Source organism: Camellia sinensis, chromosome 12 (genome assembly GCF_055761805.1).
Source record: "Camellia sinensis isolate YWXY chromosome 12, ASM5576180v1, whole genome shotgun sequence".
Taxonomy (NCBI): domain Eukaryota; kingdom Viridiplantae; phylum Streptophyta; class Magnoliopsida; order Ericales; family Theaceae; genus Camellia; species Camellia sinensis.
This window is the reverse complement of record NC_138972.1, coordinates 157,134,351-157,156,085: the sequence shown is the minus strand read 5'-3', so window position 1 is coordinate 157,156,085 and position 21,735 is coordinate 157,134,351. Positions and strand designations below refer to the sequence as shown.

General features: G+C 38.2%; 2 protein-coding genes across 5 annotated transcripts; one reads left to right on the top strand and one right to left on the bottom strand.

Moving 5' to 3' along the window:
* The first annotated feature begins 85 nt into the window (after positions 1-85).
* Positions 86-13,712, top strand: LOC114272804 (putative serine/threonine-protein kinase At1g09600). 4 transcript variants are annotated; one of them, XM_082897743.1, is made up of 8 exons: positions 86-1,737; positions 6,754-7,038; positions 8,052-8,369; positions 9,728-9,955; positions 10,702-10,802; positions 11,966-12,050; positions 12,137-12,421; positions 13,034-13,712. In XM_082897743.1, exons 1-8 carry the CDS (start codon positions 1,267-1,269, stop codon positions 13,202-13,204), a joined length of 1,944 nt encoding a protein of 647 aa, XP_082753869.1. In that variant the 5' UTR covers positions 86-1,266; the 3' UTR covers positions 13,205-13,712. The 4 variants fall into 4 exon arrangements, with proteins under 4 accessions (XP_082753869.1, XP_082753870.1, XP_082753871.1 ...); XM_082897744.1 differs by having other exon boundaries at positions 103-1,727; XM_082897745.1 differs by having other exon boundaries at positions 108-1,694.
* Positions 13,713-14,939: 1,227 nt separating this feature from the next.
* Positions 14,940-21,720, bottom strand: LOC114272802 (electron transporter, putative (DUF179)). Its single transcript, XM_028214503.2, has 3 exons — positions 21,124-21,720; positions 16,389-16,546; positions 14,940-15,843 (listed from the first exon to the last, which is right to left on the bottom strand). Exons 1-3 carry the CDS (start codon positions 21,377-21,379, stop codon positions 15,160-15,162), a joined length of 1,098 nt encoding a protein of 365 aa, XP_028070304.2. The 5' UTR covers positions 21,380-21,720; the 3' UTR covers positions 14,940-15,159.
* Between the last annotated feature and the right edge of the window lie 15 nt (positions 21,721-21,735).

Genomic DNA, 21,735 nt, shown 5'->3' with positions numbered 1-21,735 from the left:
TTTCAAATTTAACCCTAACATTTTCTATGTTTAATAAAGTAATTGATAACAAAGGCAATATAGAAGTAGGGGCCCACCTCGTACTGCAACTCACGTCGGCCTCTGTCTCGCTCCCTTCCTAGTGGTAACGACTACTTCCACAGTACTCGTTTTGCACCTTCATCTTCGTCTCTCTCGCCAATCTTTCTAGCACGATGCTAGTTTATCTGATCTTACTACGTGATGATGATGATGATGATGATGATATTGGAAAGAGAGAGGGAGAGAAGAGAGCTCGGTCAAGCAGCCCTATTGGAGCTGTACTTAAAAAGAAAAAGATTTCAAGCACTTGACGATTGCGACCAACTGAAAAATACATTGCCTCAAAATCCTCGGCCTTGCGCATTTCTAGGATTTCCCCAACTCACCCGCAATTCTCTCTCTCTCTCTCTCTCTCTCTCTCTCTCTCTCTCTCTCCCAAATCAATGAACAATCTTCAAAACCCTCGATTTTTCCCCTAACCTACTCTTTTCTCTTTTTTTTTTCGTCTATTTCATTTAATTTCTGATTTATTTCTTACTTCTTTTTTTTTCTGAATTTAAAATTCTTCATTTTTTTGTTTTTTTGGTTTTCTGTGAATAACACCCAGTTATAATACCCCCACAAATCTTTTTTTTTTTTGTTTTTTTGGAACCCAGAATCCTCGACCAGAACTCCTGCACATATCCACATATCAATGCTGGATTTCTGGTCTGGGTTTTGATATAATTCTTTTTTTTCTTTTTTTTTTTTGGTTTTATTTTTCTTCAAATTTCATCTTGTTCGTAGTTTGTTATGCCATTGTGCTATTTGACACTTCCTTTCTTGTAAATTGATTGTTAGTTTTTAAAGAGAATTCCAATTTTCCCCTGTTCTTGATTGTAACAAAAGATTTTGAATTCTTGCATTTTGGGCCTCTTTCTCTCTCCCCCTCTTCCTCTCAAAAGATCTTCTGTTGTCTTTTGAAGTTTTGGGTTTTTGAGAGGAATCGGAGTTTGTGACCATTCATTGAAGTTTTGGGCTTGCATTGTCAGAAGATTCTGGTTTATATTTTGTTCATAAAACTAATGCCATTGAATCCTGTGAGGATTTAGAGTTGATTGGAGATTAATGTAGTTATGTTGATAACTGGTTTGAATTGGAGAAGAGTGGCAAGATTTAAATATCATGAATTTGGGCATCTTTAAGTATTGGAAAAGGGATTGCAAAGGGTGATTGTGTGATTTCGGAGAACTTACATTGGTAAGGATGGGCTGCATTTGCTCTAAAGGATCAAATGAAGTTGAAAATGAGAATGAGAATGAGAAGGAGAAAGAGAAAGAGCTAAACAAACCTTCGGTACAAGTGTTTGCTCCCTCAAAGAGAGAGAAGATTGTAGTGGGTAATGGTTGTTATGCTGAGTCTGTTGGTCACACAATATCTAAGCCAGTTTTACAACCCAGTATGGGCTCCGTACCTGGTAAAAACGATGAAGACAAGAAGAAAAATAGAATTGTTGAAAGGCCAACAAGCGGTAACCATCAGAGGCGAGCTACAATGGATGGAGTTGCAGTCAATGGAGGACAAGCAACAACAATGTCTCGGATAATTAGCATGCCACGTGCTACCGAAGGAGAACAGATTGTTGCGGGATGGCCATCGTGGCTAACTTCAGTTGCTGGAGAGGCCATCCAAGGGTGGGTTCCTCGAAGTGCAGATTCATTCGAGAGGTTAAAAAAAGTCAGTTTTTATTTCTTATTGATTAATTTATAGAAATTATGTTAGTTGTTTGTATTTTTTTTTTTTTTTTTTTTTTATAAATAAGCAAATATTATTAAAAAGCATCAAGACGATGCAACCAATACAAGAAAAACCACCCAGAAAGGGAACCAAGAAAACAAGAACTAACCAATCACCTCATCTAGAAAATCTAAAAACACAAATAAATCCGGATCTGCCCTCCCTTCCAACCAACTATACAAAACTAGAAAGAGACGACTTTGTAACCAAGAAACACTATTAGAAACCGCTTAGAAGGTCCGTCAATTCCTTTCCAACCAAAGCAACCACATCAAATAGAACGGAGCCAATAACCAAGCTCGGCGCCGCCGCCGGCCAAGACGAACGCCCCGCTAAGCCCAAAGAAAATCAAACACCCCTTGTGGCTGAACCCAAGCAAGTCCAAAAAGTGAACAAACGAAGCCCCACAAGCGCGAAGCCACCGAGCAATGAAGAAACAAATGATTCACGGACTCCGCATCCTCGCAACACATACAACACCAATTCACAAGGATGTGCCCCCGCCGCATCAAATTATCCAAGGTAAGATTCCGTCCTAATGCTACCGTCCACATGAAAAAGGCAACTTTAGTCGAAACCCCCGAAACCCAAACACTTTTCCAAGGGAAGACCCAACCAGCATCACCCATCAACCCCTGATAAAATGAGGCTACTGTGAACCGTCCCTTAGCTCCCAACCTAGTCCATACCAATACATCGGGGCCCACCCCGACCGTTCCCAGACCATATAAAAAACCCCACAACTCCACCAACTGAGCGACTTCCCAATCATGAACCTGTCGCCGTAACTTAATATCTCAAACTACCACACCCCCGCCATCCAAATAGGAAGCCACCAATGCATCTAGATCTAATGCAATATTAAAAATCAAAGGGAAACGGGTCTCCAACACCAACTCGCCACACCACAAGTCTTTCCAAAACCGCACCCTACTCCCCTCCCCCACCTTAAACCCTATCCACTTCCAAAACTCTACCCTTCCCAACCAAATTCCTTTCCATAACCCACACCCATAAGCACAGGTCACAGACCTAGAAACCCAACCCCCTCTGCCCAGTCCATATTTAGACGCCATTACCTGTCGCCACAATCTGAAAGGCTCCAAAGCAAAATGCCAGAGCCACTTCCCTAACAAAGCTCGGTTAAAAGTCACCAACCGACGTACCTCCAGCCCTCCAACTCGCTTGGGTTGACAAACCTGACCCCAATCAACCAAATGATACTTAAAATCATCACCACCAGTCCCCCACAAGAAATCCCTCTGAAGCTTTTCTAACCGATGTGCCACTGACACTGGAATAACATGGACCGATATGAAATAAGTGGGGATACTACTCAACACATTCTTAAGCAAAGTCAAACGGCCGCCTTTCGAAAAATATTGGCACTTCCAACCTGCCAAACGACGTTGGACCCGTTCCACTACTCCATCCCACACCCGCTTTGCCTTAAAAGAAGCCCCTAAAGGCAAACCCAAATAGGACACTGGCAAAACCGAGACCTTACACCCCAAAACTGCAGCCATAACAGGTAACCTAGCAACTGCCCCCACTGGAATGAGCTCTGACTTCCGCAAGTTAACACGAAGGCCCGAAACCACCTCAAAACAAAGCAAAACACATCGCAAATAACCAACCTGCGCAGCTTCTGCACCACAGAAGATCAAGGCATCATCAGCATATAACAAATGCAAAACCCCCAAAGGAACCCCCGCCAGTGAATCCACAACAAAACCTTCCAAGAAGCCTTCACGCACAGCTTTATCCAACAATCTACTCAATGCCTCCATCACTAAAATAAATAGCTGGGGGGACAAAGGATCCCCCTGCTGAAGGCCTCGATGTGTCTGAAAGAAACCCGCCGGAGTCCCATTAATCAACACCGACATCCGCATAGTCGAGATGCAGAACTTGATCCACTGACACCAAGTCGCCCCGAAGCCCATACGATCCAATACATACAAGAGGAACTCCCAGTTAACATTATCATACGCCTTCTCAATATTCAATTTGCAAATCAAACTAGGGCGCCCCTGGCGAATTCGAGAATCCACACTCATTAGCAACCAGAACTGCATCGAAAATCTGCCTCCCCCCAACAAACGCATTCTGAGACTCTGACACCACAGTCGATAAAACTCCTCATAAACGATTTGCCAACACTTTAGCCAATAACTTATACACACTCCCCAACAAACTAATAGGCCTAAAGTCCCGAATATCGTCAACCCCTCATTTCTTCGGAATCAAAGCCAAAAAGGTTGCATTGAAACTTTTCTCAAAATGCCCGGACACCAGGAAATCCTCCATAGTTGCCATGATATCACCCTTAACCACGCTCCAACAATGCTGGAAGAAAGCCATAGTGAAACCATTCGGATCTGGGGCCCGCAAAGCTCCAAACACCTCCTCCCCTTTAAAAGCTCACTCCAACCTCTCTCGATCCTCTCCTAGAATTGTAGCAAACTGAACACCTTCCAAGCCCGGCCGCCAAACCCCCTCTTGAGGCCGGAATAAATGTTGATAGAAACCCACTACCCCTTCCCTAATCTCTCTATCGGTGTGCCGCTCCCGACCATCCACCCATAACCTACTAATCTGATTAACCCTTCGATGAGCATTAGCCATACGGTGAAAGAATTGTGTATTTCGATCCCATCCTTTAACCACAAACATCTAGACTTTTGACGAAAACAAGCCTCCTCCATACGGGATATACGAACAAAATCCTGTCTAGCCGCCTCCTTATGAATACCGGGCTCAGTAGGCAGCTCATCTTGCACCTCCAGCTCATCCAAGGATTGAAGTAAAGACACCACTGCAGCTTTTTGGCCCTCTAGCTGACCAAACACCTCCTTATTCCAAGTTTTTAAGGCCGTTTTCAACATCTTCAATTTTTGAGCCAACACACAACTAGGGGAACGACGAACCTCGTAGCTATTCCACCAACCACGAACCAGGTCTAGAAAACCCTTATGTTGCAACCACATATTCTTAGAACAAAATGGCATAGGACCACGTCGGATCCCCCCACTATCCAATAAAATTGGCTAATGATCAGACACAGGTCGAGGTAAACGAAGCTGAACCACCTCAGAAAAGTGCTCCTCCTAGCCCACAGTGACCAAGAACCGATCAATTCGAGACAAACTCTGACCATTTGACCATGTGAAGCTGCCCCCTTGGATAGGTAAATCAACCAACTGTAAATCATCAATGAAAGAACAAAAAGCCCGCATTGCCCCCGAACTCCTGGCATTTCCCGCCTTCTCCGAAGGCCAACGGACAACATTAAAATCACCCCCTACACACCAGGGGACATCCCAGCGAAAGGCTATGTTCTCCATCTCCTCCAAAAACAAATCCCACTTGGAATCCTGCACAGGCCCATATACCCCAGTAAAACCCCATCGAAAATTATCGTCCACACAACGGAACAAACAAGAGACAGAAAAACCTCCTATCTCCTCCTCCTCCCTCACCACTACCCTCTTATCCCAACAGAGAAGAACCCCACCTGCCGTGCCTAACGAGGGCAAAAAGGTCCACTCCACAATCCTCCCCCCCCACACCTCGCGAATCAGCTCCACTCCCACCTCTTCCATCTTCGTCTCTTGTAAGCATACAATGTCCGGGTTGGCACTCCGCAAAACCGCCTTCACCGCCACCTTTTTATCCCTATCATTCAACCCCTGCACATTCCACGATACAATTTTCAACTTCATTTCAACAACAATGGGCCCCTCCGATCTCTCCTTTCACCCCGTCCTACATTCCTCACACCATGATCATAATTCACAGAACATTCCAAATTCTTGAGCTCCCGAATTCCTTTAGAAGGGGTCACCAATGAGCGAGACACCCTTGGACTGGGAGTCTCTTGCCTCCATGAAGCCTCCACCGCCGCAAAAAGTCGCATTGCCTCATCTTCGTATCCTTCAAAGGACAAGCCCAAACAACGACTAACTTCACTAATCCGATCCAATACCCACTGGGACACAGCCTCTGCAAAAGGAATTTCCTCCCCCGATAATCCCCCAATATCCTTAGAACTCTGTTTTTGTTTGAAACAAGTGACCAATTCACTGTCTAGCACTGCTAAGGGTTGCAACTCTAAGACCTGTGACTATCCCACACACTCGTGCCCCTTCCCTCCTCGGTCAGCCCAAGATGCATCGCGAGACGTCTCTAACACCACCTGGGACTGTCGCTCAACCGACTTGAGGCCGACTCCACAAGCAGTCGCAACCCTTGTTCCCCCACCGATGGCGCACCGCGAGGCATCTCTAGCTCCAGCTGGGACTGTCGCTCAACCGACTCTGAGGCTGTCGAGTGAGAAGTATCTCTTTCCAACGCCACTAACAGTCGCGACCCTTGTTCCTCCGCAGATGGCGCATCGCGAGGCAGCTCTAGCTCCAGCTGGGACTGTCGCTCATCCAACTCTGAAGCCGCCACCTGGAAGTGCCACACTCCGACACCTCTACCAGTCGCGATCCTTGTGCCTCAGCAGATGTAGCACGGTGGACTACCAACTCCAGTCCGGACGGCGACACAGAACCTCGCCGATGAACCCCTGCCCCAAACGAAGCCACCCGACCCGACTCACTTAGATGTAGATTGCATGAAGCCTTGCAACCCAACCCAGCCTCAGTCCGACCCACATCCGTATTAACAAGACTATTGGGCTGCTCAAAAAGGCCCAAATCACCACCCCCTTTGAGGCTTGAGAAGCCACCCCCCTGTGGGCTGAACTGGTAAGCCACCGTCCTCCCCCCTTTACCCACCTGGGCCCCCAAATGGGCCACTTAGTTGTTTGTATTGTAAGCACTTCATTAGCATGTATATCTTTGTAGGAAAGTGAGGTCTAACTAGCCTTTAGTTTCTCCATTGATAGCATGTTTGTGACCTAATAGAGGAGAGGATAATTGAATTTCAAACAATTTGATTTTTATGCAGATTGGACAGGGAACTTATAGTAGTGTATATAAGGCGCGTGACTTAAAAAATGGGAAAATTGTGGCGATGAAGAAAGTGCGGTTTGTAAATATGGATCCAGAAAGTGTTCGTTTTATGGCAAGGGAAATACATATCTTGCGTAAACTGGACCACCCAAATGTAATGAAGCTCGAGGGTCTAGCCACTGCGAGGATGTTGGGCAGCTTGTACCTTGTATTTGAATATATGGAGCACGATCTTGCTGGGCTTTCAGCATCCTCTAAAATCAACTTCACTGAACCACAGGTATCTGCTCTCATCTTTTTTGATTATGAGATGTTTGTCACTAAGACTATGAAACCAAATTGTAATGCAATGGCGATCCTAAATTTTAACATGAATCACATACATTCCATAAATTTTTAAGCTTTCATTGTGAAGGCATAGTGATGGACTTAAGTTAAAAAGCATGTGAATTTCTGAGACTTTGTTATGAAAATAAGAATGTAATGTAGCCAATTGAAATTGAAAATAGAGAAGAATAAAAAAGATATAACTGATAATTGGATTGGATTATATTTGGTTGGGGTATTTCTTACGATGGACAAGGATATTGTCTAGTTCTCATGTGATGAATTCAATTAGATAATGAATCCAATCACTTAAGGCAATGCCACAATAATATGAAATTTGGTTTGACCGTGACAGATGTCTCATAGCCATTGAGATAAAGATAGGCATAGATCTGATACTTTAGAACGGTGCATCAATTTTCTCATCAAATTTGAGTAAAAATTTGAGTAAAAGCTTCCTTTGATATCAAATGCTCCAACAGAAGATTTTGGAGCTTTATCAGAATACCGGTCGACCGGGCGGATGTTTGGCTAATCTACCGGCCAATGTAAATTTTTTTTTTTTGGCCTTGAGGTGGTCGACCGGGTAGACGACTGGGCAGTCGACCGGCCATTGCAATTTTTTCACAAATTTCGGCCATTGCAATTTTTTCACAAATTTTTGCCTTGGGGTGGTCATCCGGGAGGACATCCTAGGACACATCCGGCGATGGCAATGAACAATAATTTGATGAAAGGCACATTTCTCCTTAGTTTGATGAAAGAAAAGTGAAATTCTCAATTTGTTACCTATTTTATGCAACCATTGGAGCAGGAAAAGAACTCATTTTTAAGGTTTGAGTAACCATTGGAGATAGTCTTACGTGATCCATTTCTTATATGTCATGTATTTGAATAGATTTTGCTTTACCTAGCCTGCATTTCTTTTATACTCCTGTTTTGGGATTTTCTGTTCTGGGCTTGCAGATTAAATGTTATATCCAACAACTATTTTGTGGACTTGAACACTGCCATAGTCGTGGGATTTTGCATCGAGACATTAAGGGCTCAAATCTGCTAATTGACAATAATGGAGTTCTCAAGGTTGGAGACTTTGGTCTGGCAACCTTATTCCAGCCTGATCAAAATCAGCCATTAACCAGCCGTGTTGTAACTCTATGGTATAGGGCTCCTGAGCTTTTGCTTGGTGCAACAGAGTATGGAGTCACCATTGATCTCTGGAGTGCTGGTTGTATCCTTGCAGAATTGTTTGCAGGGAAGCCAATCATGCCTGGAAGAACTGAGGTATTTTCCTTGTGTTATTTGGTTATTGTTTTGCTCTTTTGATATTGACAACTTTCTTGTCACCATCGTCTTCTTCCTAGGACATGTACATTTGCTAGAATAGAATCATTCACTAACGCTATGTTTGTTTCATCGGAATAGCTAGAACGGAATGATCATTCCATCAGAACGTCCATTCTCATGTTTGGTTCACTAAAAAGGTTATGAAAAATGCATGTAAATGGAATCATCATCATCATTATAGGGGAATGGTCATTCCATAAGGAGGCTAAGGAATATTCCAATCTGCTTGCATTCCAATGAACCAAACACTGCCTAAGATGTGAAAAGAATGGAATGGTATGAACAATTGCATGCATAGCTGACTCTGACTTGTATAGTTTTCCAAATTTTTACCCTTTCTATGGCTTATATCCCTTATTACATGGCTTTGGATATGGGTATTGGGTGTTGGTGCATATCAAAGTTTTGGACTTGTTTAGATTTTGACAATCTTTCAATCTTCTGAAGTCGTTGGTTCACATACTGTTACCCAGGTCATGTTGTGTTGGCAAATGGCAAGTGCTTAGAACCTCATTCATTTGGAGGTTTTGGTGGATATCAAGATTTCTGTCAAAGGTGTAATGTTTATTGTATTTAACCATAGAGAATGTTCAATTTGAAGACATCTGGAGTTGTAGCTGATATCATTCATCAAGATTGTGCAATTTAATTTGATTTTATAATTTTACTTTTACTGGTTCTTTAATTCAGTCCTATCTTTTTCTGCTATTTGGATTGATGCCTTAATCGAAACAGTTCTAGTGGGTTGCAATGTATTCCCTTGTTCTGCTGGTAATGATATTGATTCCTAAATTTTGACTGAATGATTACAGATTGGTAACCTTGTTTTTCTTCAGTCTTTTTTTTTTGTTTTTGTTTTTTTTTGTGTGCGCACAAACATGGATTTTTCCTACCTAAATTGTTATTGTTTCCATAAAATATGTTCCTGAAGTGCTCATCTAATTTTGTCTCTTCCTACTAGCTTCCATAATTTCATGTTTATTTATCTAGATCATTCTCGAATTCCAAATTGTTTCAACCCTATATTGGTTGTGTTTAATAGGTTTGGCTAACTATGGTTACTTATATGTTTCTATACATATTCTATGAGGTGTTTACAAATCTATTCTCAATGATCATTTAGGTTGTTCTCTAAGCACTTTTGGTTGTGTCTGAATGCTAGTGAAGCAAAACATTATTTAATTCATAGTTGTTCAACATTTACTAGTCTGATAATTTTGTAAATGTTTTTACATCTGTCTTCAGTGTTGAATACTTTTCTTGCTAACAGAGATAATCCAAAAAAACATTCCTAGGTTGAGCAGATGCACAAAATATTCAAGCTTTGTGGTTCACCTTCTGAGGAGTACTGGATGAAATCAAAATTGCCACACGCTACTAGTTTTAAACCTCAGCGACCTTACAGACGCCGCGTTGCTGAGACGTTCAAGGATTTCCCTTCTTCAGCTTTGGCTCTTATTGATGTCCTCCTCGCAACCGAACCAGAGCAGAGGGGTACTGCTGCTTCTGCACTTAAAAGTGAGGTAATTTTTAGAATGCTTTTCTAGAGGTATTGGAATTTAGCTTTTTGTATCAAATTTTGACACACTACCAAATAAAAAAATTAGAAAAAAAATAAAAAAATAAAAAACTTCTTGTTAGAATTTTCACTTACATGGTGGCCTTTATTTTTGATACTACACTTCCTAAGAGAACTAGGATTTATCTTCTCTCAGTTTGCATTGAGTGCATAAATTGCAATAAAGCCCGTTATTATGAATCTAGATCCTCTAGAGTGATTTTTCGTAGAGTGATTTTTTGAATGGCTGAGATTTAATTCTACGAAAGTTGAGGGTACAATAGTATTGATAATCACTTAAAAAAAAATCCCAACCATACAAAAAATGACTAGAGGATTTTGACTCCTTTATTATTGCTCACATTTGAATAATGGTTTAATCATTTACTTGTACGATGGGCAAAGCAATTAATTCCTTAGCTATTCGCAATGGTTTGACGCCGAATTCTCTCTCTCTCTCTCTCTCTCTATATATATATATATATATATATTCTTTTCCCACTATTTGTTGTGTCTGCCACTTTTCCGCTTACATTGGTTCTTGAATTTGATTTTTTTCCCCAAACACTACGTAGTTCTTCAATCCTGAGGTGGCTGCTCTGGTTAAAGTTTCAAAATATTTTGATGCACATTTGATTACACATCCTTGGGATATTATATACTTACATGTAGCAAAACTGTAATTAGATCTATTTGAATTTACCTTTTCAGTTCTTCACGACAAAGCCTTTCCCTTGCGATCCATCTAGTTTACCCAAATATCCTCCGAGCAAGGAGTTTGATGCAAAGCTTCAAGAGGAGGAAGCAAGAAGGTAAATCTAATGCATTTGTAAAATTTCATCGAACAGCATGTCTTAAGTCACCCACCTGAATTTGTATGAAGGATGAGCCCCCTTATTTGAAGTCAATATCATTGATAGTAAATTATCTCTGTGCAATTATGAGTTCAAGATGGCCAATTCATCACACTATTCAGTACCATATTTACCAACACCAGTGTGATTGAGTAAAGTGTTTTATATATTTACTACTGATTTGAGGGCTTCCCTTTCGTTTTTCAAACTACTCATCCTATATAATGATTGATGGATGTAATAATCAAATCCTGTTAAATCACCAATTGTCACAACAGCTTAATTTGTTAGGAAATGGAGCCAACAATGTATATCAAGTTGTTCAACACCCTTCCTCATGTGCAAACCCTTCTTGCACTTGGAGATGCAAACAGACAAATATAGAAAAATGCAAAAGGGAAACAAACGCAAATGGAGGGACTTAAAACCAAGGCCTTCCTCAATTTGAACTCTGATACCATGTTAAGTCACCAATCGCCCAAGAGTTTTAGCTATTAGGAAATGGGTCCAGCAATGAATATCAAGGTATCCAACAAATCCATGTGTTAAAAAAATATGGTACTCATTTTATATATAAATGGATACATAATAAAGCTTTGTCTTGACGTTTTCTTGTCATTGTAAATCATATTTTGCCATTCTGCTCTCTATAGGGCCATACAGCCATAATTTTGGTCAAAGCATACATTAGTTTTTTTGTTTTATTTTATATAAATCATTACCTTAGTCCTGACCATTTTTTAAATTTTATTTTCTCATGTTCTGAACAGTTTTAATTTGGACTGTCTAACTCTTAGTGTTGGTGTGATTACTATCCCTGTGTATGTGCGTCCATTCCTTCTTAAAAAACCTCTGTTGATGTTTGGTGCTGCTTGATTTCACTGTCAGTACTTGGAATTACTCTTCTGTTTGATATCAAGAAAAGGCTGAGTGTTTGGCACCCTAGACCACTACTTTGGTTTGAAGACATTAGTTTGGGTAGAAGCCTCGAAGAAAACATTGTCAATCCTAAAAGTAGACAGAAAAGTTTATCACTTACTCGCTCCTGTTCCTGCATAATGGTGCTATGTTATTTTCGTAGGTTGTTATATATTCAAAATCTTTCCCCTTTTTTATCCCAGGAAAAGAGCCGAGGCTGTCAAAAGACGTGGAACTGAATCTGTAAGAAGGGGTCCAAGGGACAGTAAGAAAGTAGCTTCACCACAGGTATTTGTTTGAAATATCTATTTGTTCCTTTATTATTTCATAATTTTCTTCAGTGAGTTCAATTATGGCTAACTTAGAGACTACAGGGACATTCAAATCCTAAAAGTATCAATGTAAAATACAATCCCCAAGAGGATGGTGCATTGGGCTTCCCAATTGACCCATCCACAGGACTCGGAAAGAGTGGATTCACCCATTCTAGCTCAATGGTTCACCCCAGTGCCGTAGGACATTTTGGTCCAGTGAGGACAATTGGCTGCTCCTCAGTAAATGGGTCAGAACTGATGAGACAGACATCTCACAAGCCTCAGTTTGCTGTGTCCAATGCTTATTTGAAGAAGGGTGAAAGGATGTCTGGAAAAGAATCCACGGTAAATGTTTTTATCTCAAATGATTTGTCTATTTTCTTTCAACTCTCCTTTATTAATTAGAACATCAACTTGAATCGTTTGCCTTAATGGCTTGAATTATATATATTCACATTATTTTTGTTTTCTCTGTCTAAAACATGTTACATTCTCTATTTCAAAAATATATATATATATATATATATATTTATTTTTGTGGTAATAGAAATTATATGAAAATGTGCCCATTTACCCATGAAGTGGCATTAGTAGGACTAACAATGGTTAGTGGCCTTTTTTAAAATTAGGAATTTCCAACATTTTTTTCTTCTTTATTCATTAGTTATATATATATATATATATATTCCCTTAAGAAAGAAACTGAAATTGGTGCTGCTTCTTTTTGAAAAAAAAAATTTATAAAAAAAAAAATTAGAGTGCTCAGAATGTGGAATTGTAATATTGTCTCCTTGTTTTCGATACTAGAAAGATGCAAGTCTGCTAGTAACAAAAATTGACATATTTGTTGGTCTTGATATTAATTCTCTTTTGTACCACAGGTTTCTTTCTTCGTCATTTTGTGTTCTACTTTTTCACTATATTAGACTTTGCGCTTTTGTTTTTATTGTGATTCAGCATTATGTACCAAATAAAAGTAGGATTCATTGCTCTGGACCATTGGTGCCTTCCGGTGGAAACATGGAAGACATGCTTAAGGAGCATGAGAGACAAATTCAAGAGGCAGTCCGCAAAGCACGCATTGATAAGACGAGGCCCAAGAAAAACTACTATTATCATGGACAGTAGTAGAGCTGATATTATGATGCCTTTTTTAGGAATGGAATTACATTGGATTTGGTGGTTCTTACTAGCAAAAGGAACTTGCATTTTTGCCCGAGAGCACGAAGCAGTTGATGAGATGGTTTAATACGATCATGCATGACATGTAATGATGGTGCTGCGAGATATTCATTTGCCATCATGGGAGGAGTCATGGTTTTGAATAATGATATTGGGATATATATCGGTATCGGCGATGCGGTTATACAAAAGTCAATATCATATAGTATCAACTGATATATTAGCAAATAACAGTATCAAGGGGTCCAAAATTCTGTAACGTAATTCTGTAACATAACGGCCGATATTTAAAATTTTGTATGTGATTTTGATTAGCTGGTGGGGTCACTTTTGTGGGCAGGAAATCCGCATTATATAGAGCTCTGAAGGGTTGCTCATTCCTAGTCAGTCAGTCATTGCAGATATGCATGCATACAATGAAAATCCGTTTGTTTATTTGTTAGTCATTTATTTATCTGCCTCGGTATTTACTCCAAAAAATATTTTGATAGTTCTCAAAAAATCCGCATAGTGATAGTTCTACATGATTTATGATGGATGCAATGGATTTTTTTTATTTTTTATTTTTTATTTTTCCTGGCTGTCTAGAATTTTTTTTTGTTTGTGGTTGATGTTCCCCTTATTCTTATGGGCATCTTAATGGCCACCTTTTTTTTGAATATTGATACTTGTTTGCTGTGTCAGTAGTTCAAGTCCTTTGGACATGGTTGCCATTGAATTGTTATGATAGATTGGCTTTGATTTGTTTACTTAGGGTTCAGAAGTAATTTTCAGATTGATGAAGTACTTGGAGATGATTGAAATGTAGACAAGTTGAAAAAAAAATCTGGGAAAATGCAAGAATCTTGATAGAAAATCGATGGGACAGACTGAACAAAGCCCTTTTTTTTAATATCATCAAAATTAATGGAAACTAATAATAGGGTTACAATACATGGGTAAAATCCGACCCTGTAGGCGCTAAGCATGGGAGATCACAGATGCAACAATTTTGAATACATTTGAGTAGCATAGGTACAATGATATGCAGATTGTCACTGACTTGTTCTGGGCACATCTTGTTAATATGGATTTTGTTATAAATTCAACACGTATTGCCTACCCTTCAAAGAAATTGTTGAGAAGGATGAGTGAAAAGGATAGGTATATTGTCTCCTACTATGGATAAGAATGCCCTACCGGAGATCATTGTTACTGACACAGTTTGGCTTTGATGAATCCATTACGAGAATTTAATTATATTGCAACAGAACAGAGTGTTGGCTTAGATGAATCCATTTGGAGAGTTTAATTATAGTACAACACAATGACAAACCTGTTAAGTTAAAAGAGTTGCAAGATGACATTTCAACAAGCAACAGAGTTCAGGCTTAATACCCATTCATTGAAGGATGTTAGCAAAAGCTGTGTAGAAACTCATCATTTCTTCAATTAGCCAAGTAATTATTTCAACACATGGGAGCAAGTCCATCTCAAATTAGACATAACAAAAAAGAAAATTATTCAATAATTCCGGAGTATTACGTGCCTGTACTCTCTAACCAATTATCATTCAATATGTCTTTCATATTCCCCAATTACCCAATACAATATCCCACCTTCTCCACCAATTATAATACTATAAAATACCACGTATCTATACTCCGAGATTACTAAATAATTACCCTTACAAAAAAAGGTCTTATTAGAACCGCATAGCCTTTCTTCAAATAAATACGAGAAAAAAGAGTAAGTAATTACATAACCATAATTACCAAGTTTTCTACGAAAGTAAAAACAAAGAACTACCCGACTTCAAATCTCCTCTGCTGCCACCATTATGTACATTTGGATTCACATGAATACCCTTGTCACATTCCTCGCATTGATTACCAGGTCAATTTCTTAATTCTCAGAAACAGTTACATGTCTTGTTTCGGCTTCCGGCTCAGTTCTGAGTAGTGACCGCCCATTAGCTGCAAAATCTCTTCCCACAACCCCTCCGATGAAGAATTTGTTGACTCCCCAAAAATCAGATTCGCACTACATGCAGCTATGTACCAATAATCAGATTCAATCTCCTCTCTCAACTGATCGAGCTGCCACCCAGCATATCCAACAAAGAATTTGAAATCTTGAGGCTTAAGCATTCCTTTCTTTACCAACCCAGCAGCTTCATCCAAACTGTTTCGAGCACCAAAACACAGGCCAGGAACCACCTCTTCGAAACCAGGAAGTTGAGATTTTCCCCCCCCTGTTTTCAACAAGAACATACTTGCCTCAAGGGGTCCACCAAAATGCAAAGAACAATCAGCGAATGTAGTTTGCAAATCGAGATTTGTGGGCTTCATGTGTCTAATCCTTTTGTGAAGTGGACGGTTTATGACAACTCCGAATGGCCCCTCTTGTGGGTGCCTAGTTCCGGATCTGAGAAGGAGAACGACCGTTCTTTCAAAAGTGCGGACCCCATCAAGCTTTTCTGTGGCAACAAGAACGCAGCCATTCTCAGGTGATGAAATTGGGTGGGCCCACTTCGGACCGAGAGGTTTGGACTTGAGCTGAGCCCCATCCTGGTTGTGAGAACCAATACCACCCACAGTTTCAACCTGGAAAAAATTAGTAAATTTTACTATTTAAAGAGCAAGTATGTTAAATTTCATAAACACCATCAACAGTGATGCTCTATTATTTCAAATTGGCCTTTTCTCCAACATCAGGCAATTAAATTTTGAGACACTGTAAATCTCTAAAAAAGACCGAACGGTTCTTTAATGAGATCGTAAACAGGCTAGAGGGTTTGACCCAAAGCATCGGCAAATGCCAACTATAGTGGCGTATTTTGTAATATTATTCCCATTGTAAAATTTTATACCAGCGTTACCTGTTATAGTACTGATCAATAAATTACAAGAAAATACCATTTGAGAGCCGGCAGAATAGAATCAGTATTACATCGGCCAATGGAAAAACCTCCTATCAACTTCAAAACTTTACACCAGGTCAAATTTCAGCATACCAATAAAAATGCAAAGGCTATCATATTTTATGAATTAGCTCTGGAACTTCATAATTCTAGGCTTATTTTTGGGAAAAACAAATCTACCAAAAAAATTTAAAATAATAATAATAATAATAATAACACTAATGGTACCTGTTCCTTCTCATAGAGAGCTGCTCTAAATTCTCTCCAGTCCAAGGTTTTATGATGGGAATTCTGGGAGGCAGTGTCATTATTAGATTTGTTGCTCTCTGAGGAAGAATCATTTCCTTTTGTACCATCTCCTCCTGGAATTGACTGATCACCATTCCCTGTAATTGTAGAACACCCAATACAAGATATACACTACTTATGTTTCATTTTGAGGAGGCTAATAAAATAACTACTGGTTCTAGACAATAGTTGAGATCCTTTTCCAAGCTCAGAAAGAGAATGAGTATTTAGTACACCATGGAGAAGTTAAAATAGTGTTTGGTAGAGTTTTAAAATTATAATTTGAGAATAAAGTTGATTTTGAGTTTGTGAGTTTTGGAATTATGATTTGAGTGTGGAAAATTTGTTTGGTTATGAGTTTTGAAAATAGTTTTGAATTGAGAATGGAATTTTTGATGTGACATATGATATTTGATTCAACAATTTACAACTCATAAACAAACACAACCCAAAATTCTATTCAAAGCTCATAAAAAAAATTTTAAAAAAAAATTCTGAAAATATTTTTTTTATTTAAAATATAAAAATAACATGTGTCAAAAAAAAAAAAAAACAAACAAACAAACACTGTTCCGGTCAACCGGCCGGAAGTCCAGGGGGACATTTGGGTGGATGAGACATGTTTTCACAAGTGGGTGTGGAATCAATTTTTGAAAATTCTAACCAAACACAACACTCAAACTAAGGCGTGGAATTACGTTTCAAAAACATAACCAAACACAGCCTAAAAATCTCAGTTAAGTTTTATCACAATGGTATTATATTATCTATATGCAAACAAATTTGAACATTTTCTAAACACAGAGCTACTAATAGACCTTTATTATTTCACATGATCAACAGTTGGTTGGTACAGAGTTGCTAAGTGGTATCTAGCAGGTGGTGGAAGTTAAAAAGTTAAACTTACGTGCACCAAGCTCAATATTCAAAAGTTTAAATATATATATATATAGAAATTGTTATGCCATGTGTTATGATAAGTAAGGGGTTTTTTGTATTTTGAACCAAGTTAATATTTATAAGTAGATGAAGGAAAGAACCCTAATCTTTTGACTCTCTCCTCTTTTTTCCGTATTTTGTTTTCCTCTCTTTTCTGCCTTCTTGTTCTTCATTCCCATAAATCAAACTTGCTATATCAGAGCAATGATTCATGGCAGTGAGGAATCATTGGATGACCTGTGATGTAGTTATTATTCAAAACAAAATAACATTTTAAAAAAACCTTATATCATTACTTCTTTGGATGCCAACTATACCATTTGAAGAATTACACATTTGTTGCTGAAGTCCATCACAAAAAGGTGTTTGCCGTGCTATATTTAGTATGTAGCTTTTGGCCTCAATTTGTGTTATTCAGTCAAGTCTATTTGATGTTCGATATACTCAGTTTCTACCAATTTTCAGCTTGGTGGTATATTGCTTTGGGATGCTTGGCCATTGTTAGTGCCTGGTTTTGTGCCCAATTTGCATTAATTGGTATCTTGGATGTGTTTTTGAGCTCGTGATCAGACACTTAGTCTATCAGACTTGGATTTCAATTTTTGTGAGAAATTTCCATAAAGTTATTAGTGCATACGCCCCCAAGTAGAATTAGATGATCAGACTAAGAGGGATTTTTTAGAGCAAATGGATGAGATCTTATGGGAGATACCTGTAGGAGATAACCTAGTTATAGGTGGAGATTTCAACAGCCATGTAGGAATAGATAAATTAGGCTTTGAGAGGGTGCATGGTGGATATGATTTTGGTGATAGAAATGAAGTTGGAGAGAGTATTTTAAATTTTGCGTTGACTTCTGACCTGATGGTGGCCAATAATATGTATAAGAAGAGGGAGGAGAATTTGATAACCTTTAAGAGTGGGTCAATTAAGAGCCAAATAGATTTCTTTTTAGTGAGAAAAGTGAACTGTCTAAAATGCAATGACTGTAAGGTGAATCATGGAGAGAGCCTAACGTCTCAATATAGGATTTTGGTACTAGATTTATGTTTTAAAGGACAATACCAAGTTAGGAAAGATAGTGGGCATCGTAAGATGAGATGGTGGGACCTAAAAGGGAAAAAACTAGAAATATTTAAGAATAGAATGGATAAAGAAGGTACTTGGAACTTGAAAAATGATGCTAACACTATGTGGAACTCGATGGACAATTGTATGAGGAGAATTTCAATGGAAGTTCTTGGAGAGTCAAAATAAAGGGACCCAACTCTAGGGAAACTTGGTGATGGAGAGAAGAGGTTCAAGTAGTAAAGGCAAAAAAATTGTGCTTTAAAAAGTGGCAGAAGGATATAACTGAGGAAAACTTGAAGAGTTATAGATTGGTTAATAAGGAGGTCAAAAAAGTAGTGAGAAAGGCAAAGTTGAAAGCTTATGATGAGATATACACTAGACTACATAGTAACGAGGGAGAAAAAAGGGTATACAAACTTGCTAAAATAAGGGAGAGGAAAACAAGAGATTTTAATCAAGTTAAGTGCATCAAGAGTGAGAATTCTAATGTATTGGTGAAGGATAAGGAGATTAAGGAGAGGAGGAAAAACTATTTTGAGAAACTGTTAAATGAGGAACATGGAGGTACGTTACTAGAGGAGGAAATAGCTGGTAATAAGGAAAATCAAGACTATAAGTTTTATCGTATGATTATGAACTTTGAAGTGAAGATTGCACCCACTAAGGAAAGTTCTATAGAACAGCTATTAAGCCTTCAATATTGTATGGGACAGAGTGTTGGGCAACCAAGAAACAACATATAGATAAGATGAGTGTCGCTGAAATGAGAATGCTAAGATGGATGTGTGGCAAAACTAAAAAAGACAGAATTAGGAATAAATATATTCGAGAATTGGTAGGAGTATAGTTGTCAAATTGAAATTCGTATTGTGAATTGAAATGACCTTGTACCAAATAGCGAATCGAATCGAATCGAATCGTGAATTGTAAATCGTAAATCATAAAGATTCGGTCACTTTTTCTAAATTATTCAAAAACATATATCTACACATTTAAATGTTAAATATCTCTTATGAATATGAAATATTTAGACTTAAATCAATAAAAATATTATTTTGAGTGATAATTACGTAGCTTAATAGGTAAAAAGTTAACAAAAATTCCTATGTAAGATCACCATCTTATTTTTTTTTCTTTTAGATATTTCTTATTAACCATTCTTAATAAAGATAATAACCAAATAGACAAACTATCAGTTTCCAAAGTAACAATAATTAACAACGATATTGATATTTGGACAATAAGCATATATATTTTTCTAAGTAACAGTGAGCAAATAATAAAAAAAAATTATTTCAAATCTTTTATTTTAAAACCTAAAACATTTAAAAGGTATAACTAATCCCACACATGTAATATTCAATTCAATAAAATAGCAACAGATAATTCATAGTGTAACTTTAATCTTAAACATCTTTAGAAGATATATCATACTTTTTTAAAGAGAAAAAAATGAGAAGAAAGGTTAAAAATATGTTGAGTCTGACTGAATCTGATTGGATCCTATTAAAAACTCCAAGATAACTAAAATAACAACAAATCATGTATATATGTTGGTTATTTTAGTATCAAACGTTATTAGAAATTGTATTATATCATTTTTACTAAAAAGATGGAGAAAAAAAAAAGTCGAAAATATGTCAGACGCGATAATTTCAAAAATTGCATGAATTGTAAAAAGTGAATCGAATCATGAATCGATTGTGAATCGGGCGATTCACTAGAGATTCACTTCCAAAATAGATTCACCCATAAATTCTTATCGATTTTGCAAAAATTATGAATTGAATCGCCAATTGTAAGATTTTGATAACAGAGGGTAGGAGTAGTACGGATAGAAGATAAATTGAGAAAGAATATATTAAGATGATTTGGTCATATTCAACGGAGACTAACAGATGTAATAGTGAAGAGATGCAATGCAAAGACAGTAGATGGAAATGTTAGGGACGACGGGATAGACCTAAATTGATTTTGGCTAGTATAGTAAATAGGCATATGAATCTACTTAGTTTGACTAATTAAATAGCCTTTGATAGAGCCGCGTAGAGAAAAAGAATTCATGTAGCCGACCCTATTTGATGAGACTTAATGCTTGGATTGGTTTGGTTTGGTTTATTTATTCACTATGTCCTATGTTTCAAAATAAAAAATATCATTTTGAGAAACACTGTTCACCTTTTCAAGATCTTACGCCAAGCAGATCATCCATCCCATGAGCATTATTTAACTGGAGAACAAGATAAATCTTTGATTTGCCCAATACAAAAATGGATAGATATATGTATATTAGAACCTGAGAAACCCATGAACTACAATTTGCAAGTTGCAACTAAACAAGGAATATAATCATTATGCTGTTTTTGTAGTACCAATACCTTACTTTCCTTTCACATAAAAAAGTCAACTCAATTTTGTCTCTCCCAACCGCAAGTTAATTAACAAATCTAGTTGCTTTCTTCACATTTAAGAATCAAAATCAAATATTCTGAGGGTCAGTTCTCTTAGAAACCAAAAACAGAGCCCTAACAGTGCCAAAGCTAACAGTGATGAACCAAAAACATGAAATTGAAAAACACCCATGATCAAATAGGGGTATATACCAAAATCTACAAAACAAAATCTTGAATACAATTGAACAAAAGAGAGCAAGAGGGGATCGTACCCGAAGAAGAAGACGAAGAAGAAGAAGAGGAATTAGTATTATCATGATTTTTCTTTCCCATAGCTCTGACAACAAGCGATTGATACCCAGAAGAAACATTCCGCCTGGAAACCCTGATCTCGAGAGTCCTTCCCTCTAAGAATTGCAAAGAAGTCATCTTTCTCGAATTCCAGGAAATGGGTTTGTCGGGAATCGAATTTCTGAGCAAAAAGGGACTCCGATGTGTGCTCTTGACATGCACGGTCCATAGATCCATTACGAAAAAACCAAAAAACAAATAAAAATAATTCTCTGGAAAATATATATATTATAGTGGTGACGATGTGAACGATGAGAATTGTGAAGAAGAAGGAAACAGTATTGAGAAAATCTGTTAACGGATATGAGTAAAGAGAAAATGGGGGAGGAGAGAGAGAGAATATGCTTTTAGTAACCGAGTAGAGTAATGGTGTTGTGTTGGGTGGTTGGTGCGAGACGACCATATGGGATAAAGGTCAACCGGCCCAGCCCACTATTATTACCTTCGAGCTTGATAACGATATTTTGACTAATAGGGTTGGGTTAGGTCAATATTTTTGGGCCATTATCAAATGAGTTGGGTTTAGAATTCAC